This window comes from Fulmarus glacialis, unplaced genomic scaffold, assembly GCF_000690835.1.
Source record: "Fulmarus glacialis isolate BGI_N327 unplaced genomic scaffold, ASM69083v1 scaffold17088, whole genome shotgun sequence".
In the NCBI taxonomy this organism is placed as follows: domain Eukaryota; kingdom Metazoa; phylum Chordata; class Aves; order Procellariiformes; family Procellariidae; genus Fulmarus; species Fulmarus glacialis.
The window spans coordinates 12,816-25,788 of NW_009226492.1; the positions used below are offsets into that span (position 1 = coordinate 12,816).

Genomic DNA, 12,973 nt, shown 5'->3' on the forward strand with positions numbered 1-12,973 from the left:
AAAATTATCGTATTAATTTTTAAAACAACCAAAAGAATGACATATCTACCTACACGCCATCCCACACCAATTTCATACAGATAGTACAGAAGCCCCCCTTTAGTTTAAGAACAGGAGCACTTCAGAGCAAGCCTCTTTTTTTTGGACATGTTAGCAATGTTTTTTTTAAACATCTGTTGCCAAAGCACATCTTTTACAATGCTTCAGAAAGACAGACAAGATCAAAGATAAAAAAATGGAGTATCCTTAAAAGCAGAATTTAGATAACGTTACTGAGGGACGGTCTAGTGTTGGAGATGACGACCCAACTCGGGAATAATTAAATTCCTCCCAACTGAGGAATTGGCATAATTCATTTTGGATTAAATGAAACTAGAACAAATTTCCCTCTATATGACTGTTTCACAAGGAGACAGTCCACAGTAGTTATCGGACTTTGCATTCACACTCTACCATACCCTGTAACACCTTTCACGTGTAGACAAACAAAAAGGCACTTCAGCAAAGCAACACAGGAAATCCAGCACACCTCCTACCCAGGCTTTTCCTGCTGCACGAGTGGAGAGGAACTCAGTCTCCAGGTACAGTAAAACAACAGTTGAAAACAGAACTGCTATGAAACACCTTTTGCTATTACATTCACTTCACAAAAGTAATTTCTACATGAAAAACTTTGAGATTTATACATATATATGTAAGAATGGACACACAAAAGATTTTCATATATATACACAAACATATGTGTATATATATAATTTATACATACATATGTACAGATAGATATACCCACATAAGTATAAAATAACAGAACTAAAAAGACAGTGATCTATTCTTGCTTCTTTGTGATGTATAAGGAAGGTCTGAAAGCGTGTTGTTTTCTTTATCCTGGAAATATTAGAAATGTCAAGTCTGGTCTATCCTCTCTTTGGTGGAAGACTTCTTAGAGGTATAAAGCCATAACTAAAAGAGCTTCTTACCCACTGATTGAAGGTTAAAGTCTACAACTATAGATGGAAGTCTTTCCCAATTATTTGAATTTAATTATGTGTTAGCAACAGCTAAGTTTTGAATAGTCCAAATAGAAAGACAAATTGAAGTCTACTTTTAAGTGACAATAGAGAATTCCCAACCAAAATAACTTCAAACAGAAGGCACAACATAAGAAAAAAAATCCTTGAGTATAAACAAAGCATCAATTTAAACCTCCTTTATACTACCTAAAAAGCAAGAGAATGAAATCCTTTACACATACATGATTACAAAAACACTTTTTGATTGACTAATACTGTAGAAGTGAAACTATATTATTCACTAAGTTTACCAGTTTGAAGGCACAATGGCTATCACTTCATCCACATCCCATTCTATTTACAGTGAAAAACAAAAAAGAAGGATCTCTAAGAAAAAAAAGGAGATAAACACAGATGCACCCTGAGAAGTGAAATTTCACAACAAAAACATTTGTTCTGAAATACTGTTCTTTGTAAACTCTCATTATCTGAATCTGTGTTCTCCTATAACTAGGACAATAATGTTTAATACTCAATTACAATGAAAAATATTACTTGTAAATAAAAAAAAAGTTAAAAGTTAAGTTCCCAGAAAAATAAATCAACTCAAACCTGATTGAAAAAAATGAGGTCCCACACAGAATCAGACCCAAGCTGACATCTGTCAGTGTGGAAAAAAAAAGTAAATCAATCTAAAGATCTCTGACAATGTCCAGTTTTCAGGAGGGGAAGGGGGCGGGGGGAAGGAATGGCATCATTTAGTTGGAAATCCCATAGTGCCATCTGTGTGGAGGAAAAATAAAAAAGCCAACTGTGCATGCCCTTCTTTGGATCTGAAATTCCCAAAAGATTCTGTAAATTTTAAAAATCTGAAGAAAAAGGTCTTTTTAGAAAACCAGATAAATGTTCTGTAGCTGTTTCATGACATGGTTTATAAAGTATTGGCACCAGCACAGAGTTAAAAGCGTTCATTCAGGAGTCACAGAGATAGTCAAACCTTTAATGATTCGTAGCAGACTTCTAGTAGCCGTCGGTTATTTGCTGCATAAACTGAAGTATTCTTTGCCAGTGATCTTCGGTGCAATAATGTACTTCTGCCAGACAAAATATTTTCCTTCTTAGTCCAGTAGGTAGTAAGTGCCATCAATACAAGAATAGTGGAGACAATATCAAATTACAGGCTATATTTCATGGTCCATATTCATCAACAATGGCTAAAAAGGTAAAATTCTAAACTCAAGCTGTACATAGCAACATACTCTAGCAGTGGTATTCAAGAAAAAAAAAGAGAAAAACTTCATCCAAGGAAGTGCAAAGGGAAGAAACCTCTAGAATTTGTCCATCGACACAGTTCTCCTTCTCCAGAGGCTAAACAGTGTTAAAGAAAGAGAGTGCAATAGTACTTTGAGCGATCACCTCTTGCAAAAATGAAAAAAAAACCAAAAAACAAAAAACAAAAAACCCCAAAACAAATCCAGTACTAAGGTTTGGTGATTATTAAATCACCAAATCATATTGCCCTTGTTTCAAACTCACTATATTTTCACTGCTGGTTTACTGAACAAAATGTTTGGGTTTACACTTGACAGTAGATTTGATGCCAGTGTAAGGGACAGTTGCTAATGCATAATTCTAAGTTCTATTTTTTATGGTACTTTGCATGATAACCAGATGTATCACAAATCAAGTCTTGACCATGACAGAAATTTGAAAAGAAAATTGCTCTGGACATTACCATTCTACACATTACCAGTTACGACACTAAGTACCTGGCTCAAACTTTATATCCAATACCAAGAAGCAGCTGGCAATTTTCTCTTTCGTTTCTGCTCTAAGTTCAGGTGGAAGATTCTTGCATTTATCTGTTGTGTCTCTTAGGCTGGACTGAACAACATCACTACATCTAATTCAGGTGAAGGAAGGGAGAAAAAAAATGTATCAGATAAGATTCACTGCCAAAAAAAATGAGACAAAGTGTCTTTTCAATCCATTCTTACACAAGCTTAAATGGATTTTCAAACAACTGATTATAGGCCAGATCATAACATCTTATGCTGCAGGCCAAACTAGAATGCTACAGTATGTGTGTATGTATATACAAGTACATCTGTAAACATTTATATATACACACACAAACACATATGCATAAAAAGGAAGCACCCATCTTTTTCTTACTGCTAAATATTAAACTTATGCTTTCACCTGGATATTAACATAGTTTATTGTGTGTAACACCCTATAAAGGGACATTTAAGAAGACGTTACTCATTTTCTTCTCATTAAAGCCACACATATGGCTGGTATTTAAAAACATGCAGTGCCACCAATTAACACAGAGTAAAACAATTCTTAGGTACAATATCAACTCTTTAAGAAATGCATAACATATTTAAATGTATTTTACCCATTTGTGTAGATAATTAATACTGTCCAGTATTTTATAGGGGATTTACATTCTTCTTTAAAAAAGTCAGCACAAATTCACAGGAAACAACTCTGTCAAATGAATTCCACAGCAGCATATGTAGTGAGTCACTGGGTGAAACTCTTTTTTATGAACACATTAGGAAAGTTGGCGTTCAGTTCTAGGACAATTCTATTATCAATCTGTGAACAGAAGGACACATCGAGTAAAGAAAGATCTTTACAAGATTCCAGCAATTTTCTTAAAGATGCAGGGCTTACCATCCTCGTCCCTGTTCAAAAACAAAAGAGAAACAAAACAAATTGTAAGGTTACGGAGAATAGTCTATTTTTTTAAAGCTGCTAATACCGTGTCATGAAAAAAAGTGCTACTATAACACGATTTTTATTTAGATTATTTCAATTAGATTTAAAATCAAAAGCTTCTCAGAAGCAGTGCAGAATTTTTGCCTTTAAGAAGCCTGTGGTAGTTTCCTAAGCCAACTATTTAAATAACTCCATCATTTTCTATTGGGGGGTAACTTTACAGCTTCAGGGGGAATTTCTAACTACAGAAGCTGACCCCAAGTACCCACAGCTACAAGACCTCCCAGTGACCAGATGATGGGCTTTGGCAACATGCAACACAGTATGCTACACTCATGCTCTCATGACTCTCCTGCTGACAGCAATGACCAGCTCAGCACACGAGCTATTATGGGCTACTCCCCATTCCAAATAAATCAGCAAGGCTTCTAGGACTCTAGAGTGAGTATGGGTATTACGCACATGCAGTTGTTCAAGAGACTACTAATCATATCCATATATACACTAACTGCAACAGAAAACACACTATTTATCCCTGCTAAAAACTTGACCACAGTGACTGAACTCCTAAGTGTCACACAGGCTCAGATCAAGCATGGGATTGAGTCAGAAATCAAACAAATAGGTGTTTATGAGCATGCATCCACATGCCCATTATAGCTGACGGCAATCTAGTCAGTACAGACAGTGGTGCTCAGCACGTGATTCAGTTGAATGGGCACTGAGGTATGATTCAGTTGCCTAAAGTGCCTAGTGCCTCTTGGGCTTCCTTACACCATGTAGGACATCCACACAGAGCTGGTAGACAGGACTCTGACCCACAGGGGGAGATCCATGCCTTACTGGAATGGCTGGAAGCCAGGCAGGTTATTCTCAGCAAGTGAACCAAGCCTGGATGTCTACAGTGGGCTAAATTGCTCATCAAGCTCTCCTGACTCTAAGAAGAGTTTATACATCCAACACAACTGCAGACACCTGCTGGTAGACACTTCAACATACACAGCTCCGTCTTGAGCTGAACTGCACCCCAAAAAGCCACCTAGTCCAGGATTTTATCTATGGCTATTGCCAATAATGCTTACCAAAAAAAAAAAAAAAGCAAGAGCAGATTTTTAAACCAGCTTTTCACTGGTGGGTCTTCTCAACTGCCAAAAATTATCAGTTTAGGGATTTCTGAAGCTACATTTCATGAACACTACTACTTTTCTGGACTTCTTTATACTTATGGTCCCTTCACATGAGTTCTACAGTTTAACTATATAACATTAAAAAAAAAAGAAAAAAATCAACCTTAAACCCACTGCCTATTAATTGCAATAATTAAGGGGCAATGAATCATACAGAAGCAGTGGGAGATCATTCCCAGTTCACTATTTCCACATCACCCATAGTCCTATGGACATCTCTTCCGTTCCCTCAAGGCTGGCTGTTTTCCAGACTCTTGTATTTCAGATGATCCCTGTTGTCTTGTTTCTGCACTAATTTAGTACTTTTGAAATCGGATGACCAGAACCATACAGTGCACTGAGCACAAAGTCAGTAACTGTATAACGAGGTCTTATGGTGTTTTCTCCATTTCTTTCCTAAGAAATCCTAACCTTCTGTTTGTCTGTTAGAATGATGCTGAGCAACGAGCTGATGTTTTCCAAAAATTGCCCACACGATCACTTTCCTACAAAACAGTAACTTATATAAAGCCATCCCCCAATATCCTTCGTTAATGTTATTTCGCCTCATGTGATTACTTTGCACTTGATGGAACTGTTTTCCTCCTGCTTTGTCATCTGTTTACTAAGAATTGTAAGATCATTCTGCAATTTTTCAGCATTAAGTTCTTCTGCCTAAGATTTTTCTGCTCTGAATTATCTGTGCACTACTCTTTGGTACAGCATTATTCATCCCTTTGCCTGGATTACTTATAAACAGAGCAGTACAGACCCTTGGTGATCACAGTAGTGATGTAACTTCACCGTGAAAAGAGAGGATACATTCCTATCCTCTGTTCTCTGTCTTTGAAACACTCATTACAATCCAGGAGAAGGCAGCTAAGCTACAAAAGCAGAACAGCCTTGGCTAAAGCTTTTGAAAATCCAATCCTCTATGGACTGGATCAGTGCTCACCTCCACCAAGAACTCCAAGGAATTCTACAAGATTGGAGAGGCATGACTATCCTCATGGAGACACTGCTCTCCTTCAAAATACCTGTACCGTAATGGCCTTCATGTCCACTGACTGACTGACTTTCTTATGGTTGCAACTGGTTTACACAAAGCAAAAGACAATCTTACTGTTTTGTAGCTTCTAACCTGCACTCTTTACAGAAGATTTTGCCATGTTTGTAACCCTTCATTCCTCTAGTGCTGAGGCTGATTTTAGTGACAGATCACACACCAGAAATAAGATTTCCACAGCCCTGTATTTGAGCTCATTTAGAACGGCTGCATAAATACTATTTAGTCCTAACAATTTATTATTGTTCTATGTATTGATTTGTTCAAAAGCTTCCTGTATTGGCATTCCAATTTAAGGCAGCTTTCCGGGCTAATCTCCCGGAAAGAATGGCTCTGATGTAGCAGCCTACTTGATCCCCCTTGCCATGAACACTAATGGACAGACAACAGTTCTCCTGCAAAGGCCTTCTCGTATCTGAGGGATCCTTTACATCTGGAGTATCTACCAACCTCAGTAACTCTCCTGTAAACTACTTCTAACATATCTGAAATAAAATTTTAGCATTTACCTTTAGCAAATGGTTCCTTAATATCTCATTCTGCCTTACTGTGATTTTGTTTCACTTTCTAGAGTTCATCTTCCTATTTTTCTTCTCTGAACAGGATTAATTTCCAGAAAGATGCTTCTGTTTTTAGTAGTCTCCTGCACTCTTCTTTGTAAGCAAGGGGTATCTAAGTGCGGTCTTCACTTCTTCTATGGTAGGCTCTCGGATTAGCTGCTTTGAGACATCATTTAACACCACCCGAAAACAGTCTTCGCTATCATTCCCCCAAAGTTTACCTCATCTTCGCAAAGGTAATCAAAGCTTGTCATTATTATTGTGATTTTTAACCCCCTTATCATTATACAATCACTGTCACCACAACCGTGTGGTGGTTGATGTAACAGTCCCTATAGTCACACACAGAAATTCTGTAATACGCTTTAGTTATTTACTTCACTTGACCATAATTTTACCATAGTACCACTGTCCTACCAGCAGGATCTGCTCCACCATTCCAACCAAAACTCCAGGAACACCACATTATGCTACTCATCTTTTTTCCACCAAGCCTTAAAATTGCTACTGCATCAGCACCTTCATTTAAAACCAGTCTCGTTTACACATCACAGCTTTTAAGCTTCAAGATCCAAATGTGCGTTTCTACAAAAATGCTAGATCTAGATGCCTAGCCACAGATTTTTTGTGTAGGATGTTCTTCATTCCTTCCTACCTGAACTTCGACAGTTCTACCGTTTCATCTAAGACTAAGATTTTTAATGGATTTGTAACTAAATAGGTCATCCTAAATTACACACTTTACTGCACCTGTTTCTTTTTTCCTCCTCAGACTTAAAATTTTATGTTAGGAAGTATCTTTTTCTAAAAGCTAAAACAGCAAGTAATCTAGTTGGCGTTTGGTTATTCACACCAGGGGATAAGCAAACATCATCCGCAGCCTTACTTTTATTTATACAATGTACAATTAGTGATATACGTATTTCTTAAAAGCACATTCAAAAGCATTTCAGAAGTGTTATATAGCACATTTTCCTTTGCCTTTGAAAGACTGACAATGTATCCTGCTAGTTACCTATATGTAGTGCATTTTTCTAGAGTTTGGAGGCTTTGTTACTACAACTTTTCCTACATGGACTAACCGGCCATTTCTCAGAATAAATACATAACCAGTACATTAAAATCCGCTATTTAATTTTGTTGTTCAGTTTATTCCCTGGAAAAATCCTCTGGTATCGCCTTTGTAAAAGGCATTTCTGAGTAATGATTTCTTTGCTAGAACAATTATTTTTATTTGCTGTAAATTACTTCATTTATATCTATCATATATCCAAGTCTTCAAATTCTAGAGTTGTTCAGGAGGCCTGTGTATGATACCTATAAAAACTGCCAGAGCCCCAATTTCTAGGGCAAGGGATATTACTACACACCAAATAATATTTAAGAGTAGAGACCCTGAAAATGACTAGCACTATTCCCTCAAACATTCTTACTTTTCCTTTCCTCCCCTAGACCAGCCAGACTAGCCTTTTATTCTTTACATTTTATTCAATCTATTGCACACAACCCAAATTCTAAATTTTAATGTGCTACACATTTTCATGTTTGAATTGACTAACTACGTGTTGATGCTCTCAAGATAAAGCTGAAAATTTTGACAGCTGGCAAGGGGGCACTTGGGTTTTCTGTTGCTCAGGAAGGTGTGGGAGGTGTTGGTATGTAGATAGGAATACATGAATTTTGCAGTAACAAGGGTGTCTACTTTTCATTACTCTCTTTGTGCAGGACAGAGGCAGTCAGGACTTTTGGGGAGCAAGGTTAAGATGACTTATTCTTCATCCTCGACAGCGGCTGGTAGCCCCACAGCAACATAACTAAGCAGCTGATACAAGATGTACAAGAAAAGCTTTTGGCACTGCCAATTCAGGTTGTCATCTGACTCGTCACATTGCTCAATGCTGATCACAGTTTGAAGACTAGTTTTTAACTACAGGTCTAGAGGTGTCCACTTAACTTTTGATAGCACTGGATGATGTACTCCATCACTACAAAACTGTCAGATGATCACAGCCAGATCACTCTACTGCAGGGTGGAAACCCACCATGTCAGTCAAGTGAAAAGGATGTGGGCAGAGAAGGAGATTATACTGGTAGGCAGGCAGCTCAGTATGTAATGGGTAAAAGAAAGCTCAGAACAAAAACTTCAAGAAGCACACCCTCATGTACTCAGTGACACACTTACATCATGCTTCCTCTTCCAAATTATTATAAGACAGCAGATATGGATCCAATTCTTTTTGTTTTTTTTTAAACAGAAATTTACTTTCTGAAGTATGTTTTACACACCACAAACACAGCCACTCATCAAACAATGCTTTACATGGGCCAGTAATTTTATGGAACCCTTGAAAACTGGCAATTTTCATCTTCTACGGGGTCCTCTGATTCTGTAACAAGGGAATTGCCAAATAATAATGGAGAGACTAAGGAAAGGACAGATAGGTAGCAAGCCACAGGACCTACCACCTGAAAACATCATCTAGGGTATATATAACATCCATTTTGTAACACTTAAATTAACGACACACAGTTCAACAAGATTTCTTTCAGAGGCTTAGACTCCTCCAGTCCTGAAGCTATTGTGGTGATAAATAATCTATAACTGAAACAAGAAGTTTTCCCTGACAAGTTCGTAAGTTCTAACAAGTTCGTAAGTTCTCTCTTCTGCAGAGAGAAACCAGTACAGTACTGTCAACGCTGGTGACTGCAATGGAAGATAAGACATTCTCATCCCTACTTAGGTAGGTGCCTGTATATAGCAAAAAAACTCAAGCTTTTACACACCTTTGTTGAAGCAAAGTAAGTTCCTTTACAGCATGCACTGCTAACCTGGCAGCAATACTTCTACACCCTTCACAATGCATGTACAAGCCAGACATTTCTGTACTTGGGAGATGACAAAGGATATAATGAGAGTACCTCTTGTTCATTCACATCATAGAGAAGACCCACTGTTCAAGGTTACTCTTGCAAAGCTGAGCACTGACCTCAGGCCTCTAACAGCTTCAGACCTGTTGTCACACTTCTTCAAAAGGACAAAAACATATTAAGCATTTATATAGCTTATAGTAACAGGATGGCCCTACATCAGCTGCCAAAATTTAGAGCACATACAGAGATTTATAACTTTCTCTGTACTCCTGCACTGTGAGAGACTAGCTCTTTAGTTCAGACAACAGTGACTTCTGTACTTGCACGGGAACACCTGGCAACTCTACCTCCAGATGGCCCGATGTGGTTCTACTTAACAACTCTTTCTTTTAACCAGACTGTAATGGTTCCCATATTCAGACAAAGAAATGAACACAGTTTCCTTGCTGTTGCCAAAAAAGCTGAGTAACTCCTTCACATGTATCGCATCACCTTGTACTGACTCATTTACAGCAGAAGACAACCTTTTCCCGCTCCTACTAAGCATTCCTATGAAGGAAGATAGCAAGGTCTGGAAGGTGGATATTAAAGTTTTTGGTAACATCTTGCAGATAATTCAACCGGATATCCTCTGGAGAGCACCTATCTGAACCAAACATGCAGTCTCACTGCGAAAGGTTGACTACAAATACCCTTGACTCAGGAATACTGGTAAGCACCCAGGGAACAGAACAAATGCCTTTTCCACGTTCACACGTTATTTTCCCACAAAAAAATCAATAAGATGTTAAACTGAATTCAAACATGAATTCAAATGATGAAGGAGAAGTGTGGCAACAAACCTTTACTGCCAGCAGAGAGGCAACAGAAGTAGCAGACTATCCGTAGGCTTAACACAGCCGAACTATTCATTGGGCAGCCTCTGGTGTAGTGAAAAGGTCAGACCACTTTGTGGGCAGACACAATGCCATTGTAGTAGAAATGCATGGAAGTGGGTGGTCAGGAGAACATACGTGTTGATGAAAGACTTCATTCACTATACTGTTTGGAAATTTTTCATGTCTGAATAGGGAAATGTGCCCTTGATAATCTAGCTACAAAATAGATTTCCTTAAGGATATGCAAAACGCATCACCCCTGTGGAGATATACATCAAGTCTCTACAATTTGTACTAGGTGGAGATAAGTTTTTATCTGTTCATCCTCCTTTCCCACGTTGGTCAGAAAGCAACTTTCTCAGAGATGAGTAAAACCATATTTCATGGTAGAAGAGTGTACTAGCTATACTGGAGTGACAATCTGAAGCCATATGGCAAATTTTTTGTAATGAGAAATGCTGATAGCCTTAAACTTGCTTGGAACATTATTCAAGTTGAGGGCTCTCAGTTCTTTCCAGCATCTATCTCAACCTAAATGTAATATTTTCATTAAAATTATTACATATTAAAAATACACAGTGCAGCTACTTTCTTCCCTTTAATTTAAATCTTCCTTTTTCAACTAACCCTGTGAAAATAAGTCAGTAAAGGCATGAAGAAATTTCTCCCACCTTGATGTCACAAATACCCCTGCTGTCCTACATTATTTCAAAAAGAAAACCTCATATTCCACCATAAAAAGTATAAATTCAGTATAATGCAAAACTACATTTCTCAAAGTCCTTACTCAAGAGTCCAAAGTATATTTACTTTAGATTTCTAAAAATATTTTTAACTATAGAAGCTGCAGAGGATTAGAAATTTAAGATTTGCTATGCTTTTTGCCCCTCATCACTTCCTTCCCACCTTAGAAGAAAGTCCATTTTAAGTTTTGCTGCTAATTACCTTTTCCTCTTTAATGAGTCAAATTCACTTCCTGGTAAAAGTGACAAAGAAATTCAATATTGCTTGGTGTATCTGTATTGCGCAGAAACAGAAATCTGTTTATTGATCACTGACTCGCACTATAAATATACACAGAAATAAAACAACAAACAAAAGCAGAAAAAAGGAGAAGTAATTGGATCTTCTGATAGTCAAAAGATAAAGATTTCAGTTGAAAAAACTAATGGTCACGAAACTAAAAATTACTGGAAAAATCTCACACTTAAATCTCAGTTTAAGCAATTCATACTAAGCAGTCAAATTACACGGTTGGTATAAATCCACCGGATTCTAAGTCAGAAACTCACTGTAATGAGTAAAACTTCCCTCCGTTTTTTTTATATGCTAAACCATAATTTTAAGAAATATTTGTCTAAAAATATATCTAGAAGACCATTTTGTTTTAAGAACTCCTTTTTAACTGCAAGACTTTTGAGACACAGTAAGAAATATACCAATAGTTCTACATTTTCTTACCCAATATATCCAGCTGCCGTAAATGCGTACAGTTAGCAGCAAGCTCCTCAATGTCTGTGTCACACACAGACCTGTTGGCTGTAAGAAAGAGCTTTTGCAAGTTTGGGAGTTTACGTGCAAGGTTTGTGAAACAGCCTGTACTGCTCTGTAACGTAGGGCACCAGCCGAGATCAAGTTCTTCCAAAAGCTGGCAGCCTGAAGCCAATTCTGCTATTCCACTTTCAGTTATGTTTTTACATCTCCACAAATCCAGACTGCGAAGCTTTTTGCATTTTGCTCCCATCATGCTTGCTATAAGATCATAGTCTTCAATCTGTAAGGAAAGCAAACACTTTGTCATGTATGCCATCTTTTCAGACACACATAGGTGTTTCAAGATTTGCTTGCTAACACACCTACGGATCTGTCTTGAGCATTTGTCATTTCTAAAGAGCTTTGAAAATTATTCATTGTACAGTGAGGTCTACTTTTACAAAAGAAAAATAAAATAAATTTCCTATCAACCCCCAAACATAGGTGGTTTTAAATTCACTTAATTCTAAAGATCAGTGAAAATGCAGTGAAAAGTTCATTTTCTTTGAAAACGCCTTCTTTCTACTGCACAGTTGTTTTTCCTTCAAAAGATGATTAAAACTGTTTTTATGACTATAGGCACTGCCACCATAACCACATACAGATTGAAGAATGTGCTTATTTCCATTCTAGGTTGATCAGTTGCTACATCTCATAGAATCATAGAATCGTTTGGATTGGAAGGGACCTTAAAGATCATCTAGTTCCAACCCCCCTGCCGTGGGCAGGGACACCTTCCACTAGACCAGGTTACTCAAAGCCCCATCCAACCTGGCCTTGAACACTTCCAGGGATGGGGCATCCATAACTTCTCTGGGCAACCTGTTCCAGTGCCTCACCACCCTCATAATGAAGAATTTTTTCCTTATACCTAATCTAAATCTACCCTCTTTCAATTTAATTACCCCTTGTCCTGTCACTACATGCCCTTGTAAAAAGTCCCCCTCCAGCTTTCTTGCAGGCCCCCTTCAGGTACTGGAAGGCTGCTGTAAGGTCTCCCAGGAGCCTTCTCTTCTCCAGGCTGAACAACCCCAACTCCCTCAGCCTGTCTCCGTAGGAGAGGTGCTCCAGCGGTCTGACGTGGCCCTCCTCTGGACTTGGTCCAACAGGTCCACGTCCTTCTTACGTTCGGGGCCCCAGAGCTGAACGCAGTACTCCA

The 12,973-nt window shown here is 38.0% G+C and overlaps 1 protein-coding gene across 1 annotated transcript; it reads right to left on the reverse strand.

Moving 5' to 3' along the window:
* Positions 1-3,389: 3,389 nt before the first annotated feature.
* LOC104080431 (F-box/LRR-repeat protein 4-like) lies at positions 3,390-12,029 on the reverse strand. Its single transcript, XM_009582829.1, has 2 exons — positions 11,743-12,029; positions 3,390-3,706 (listed from the first exon to the last, which is right to left on the reverse strand). Exons 1-2 carry the CDS (start codon positions 12,026-12,028, stop codon positions 3,543-3,545), a joined length of 450 nt encoding a protein of 149 aa, XP_009581124.1. The 5' UTR covers position 12,029; the 3' UTR covers positions 3,390-3,542.
* Between the last annotated feature and the right edge of the window lie 944 nt (positions 12,030-12,973).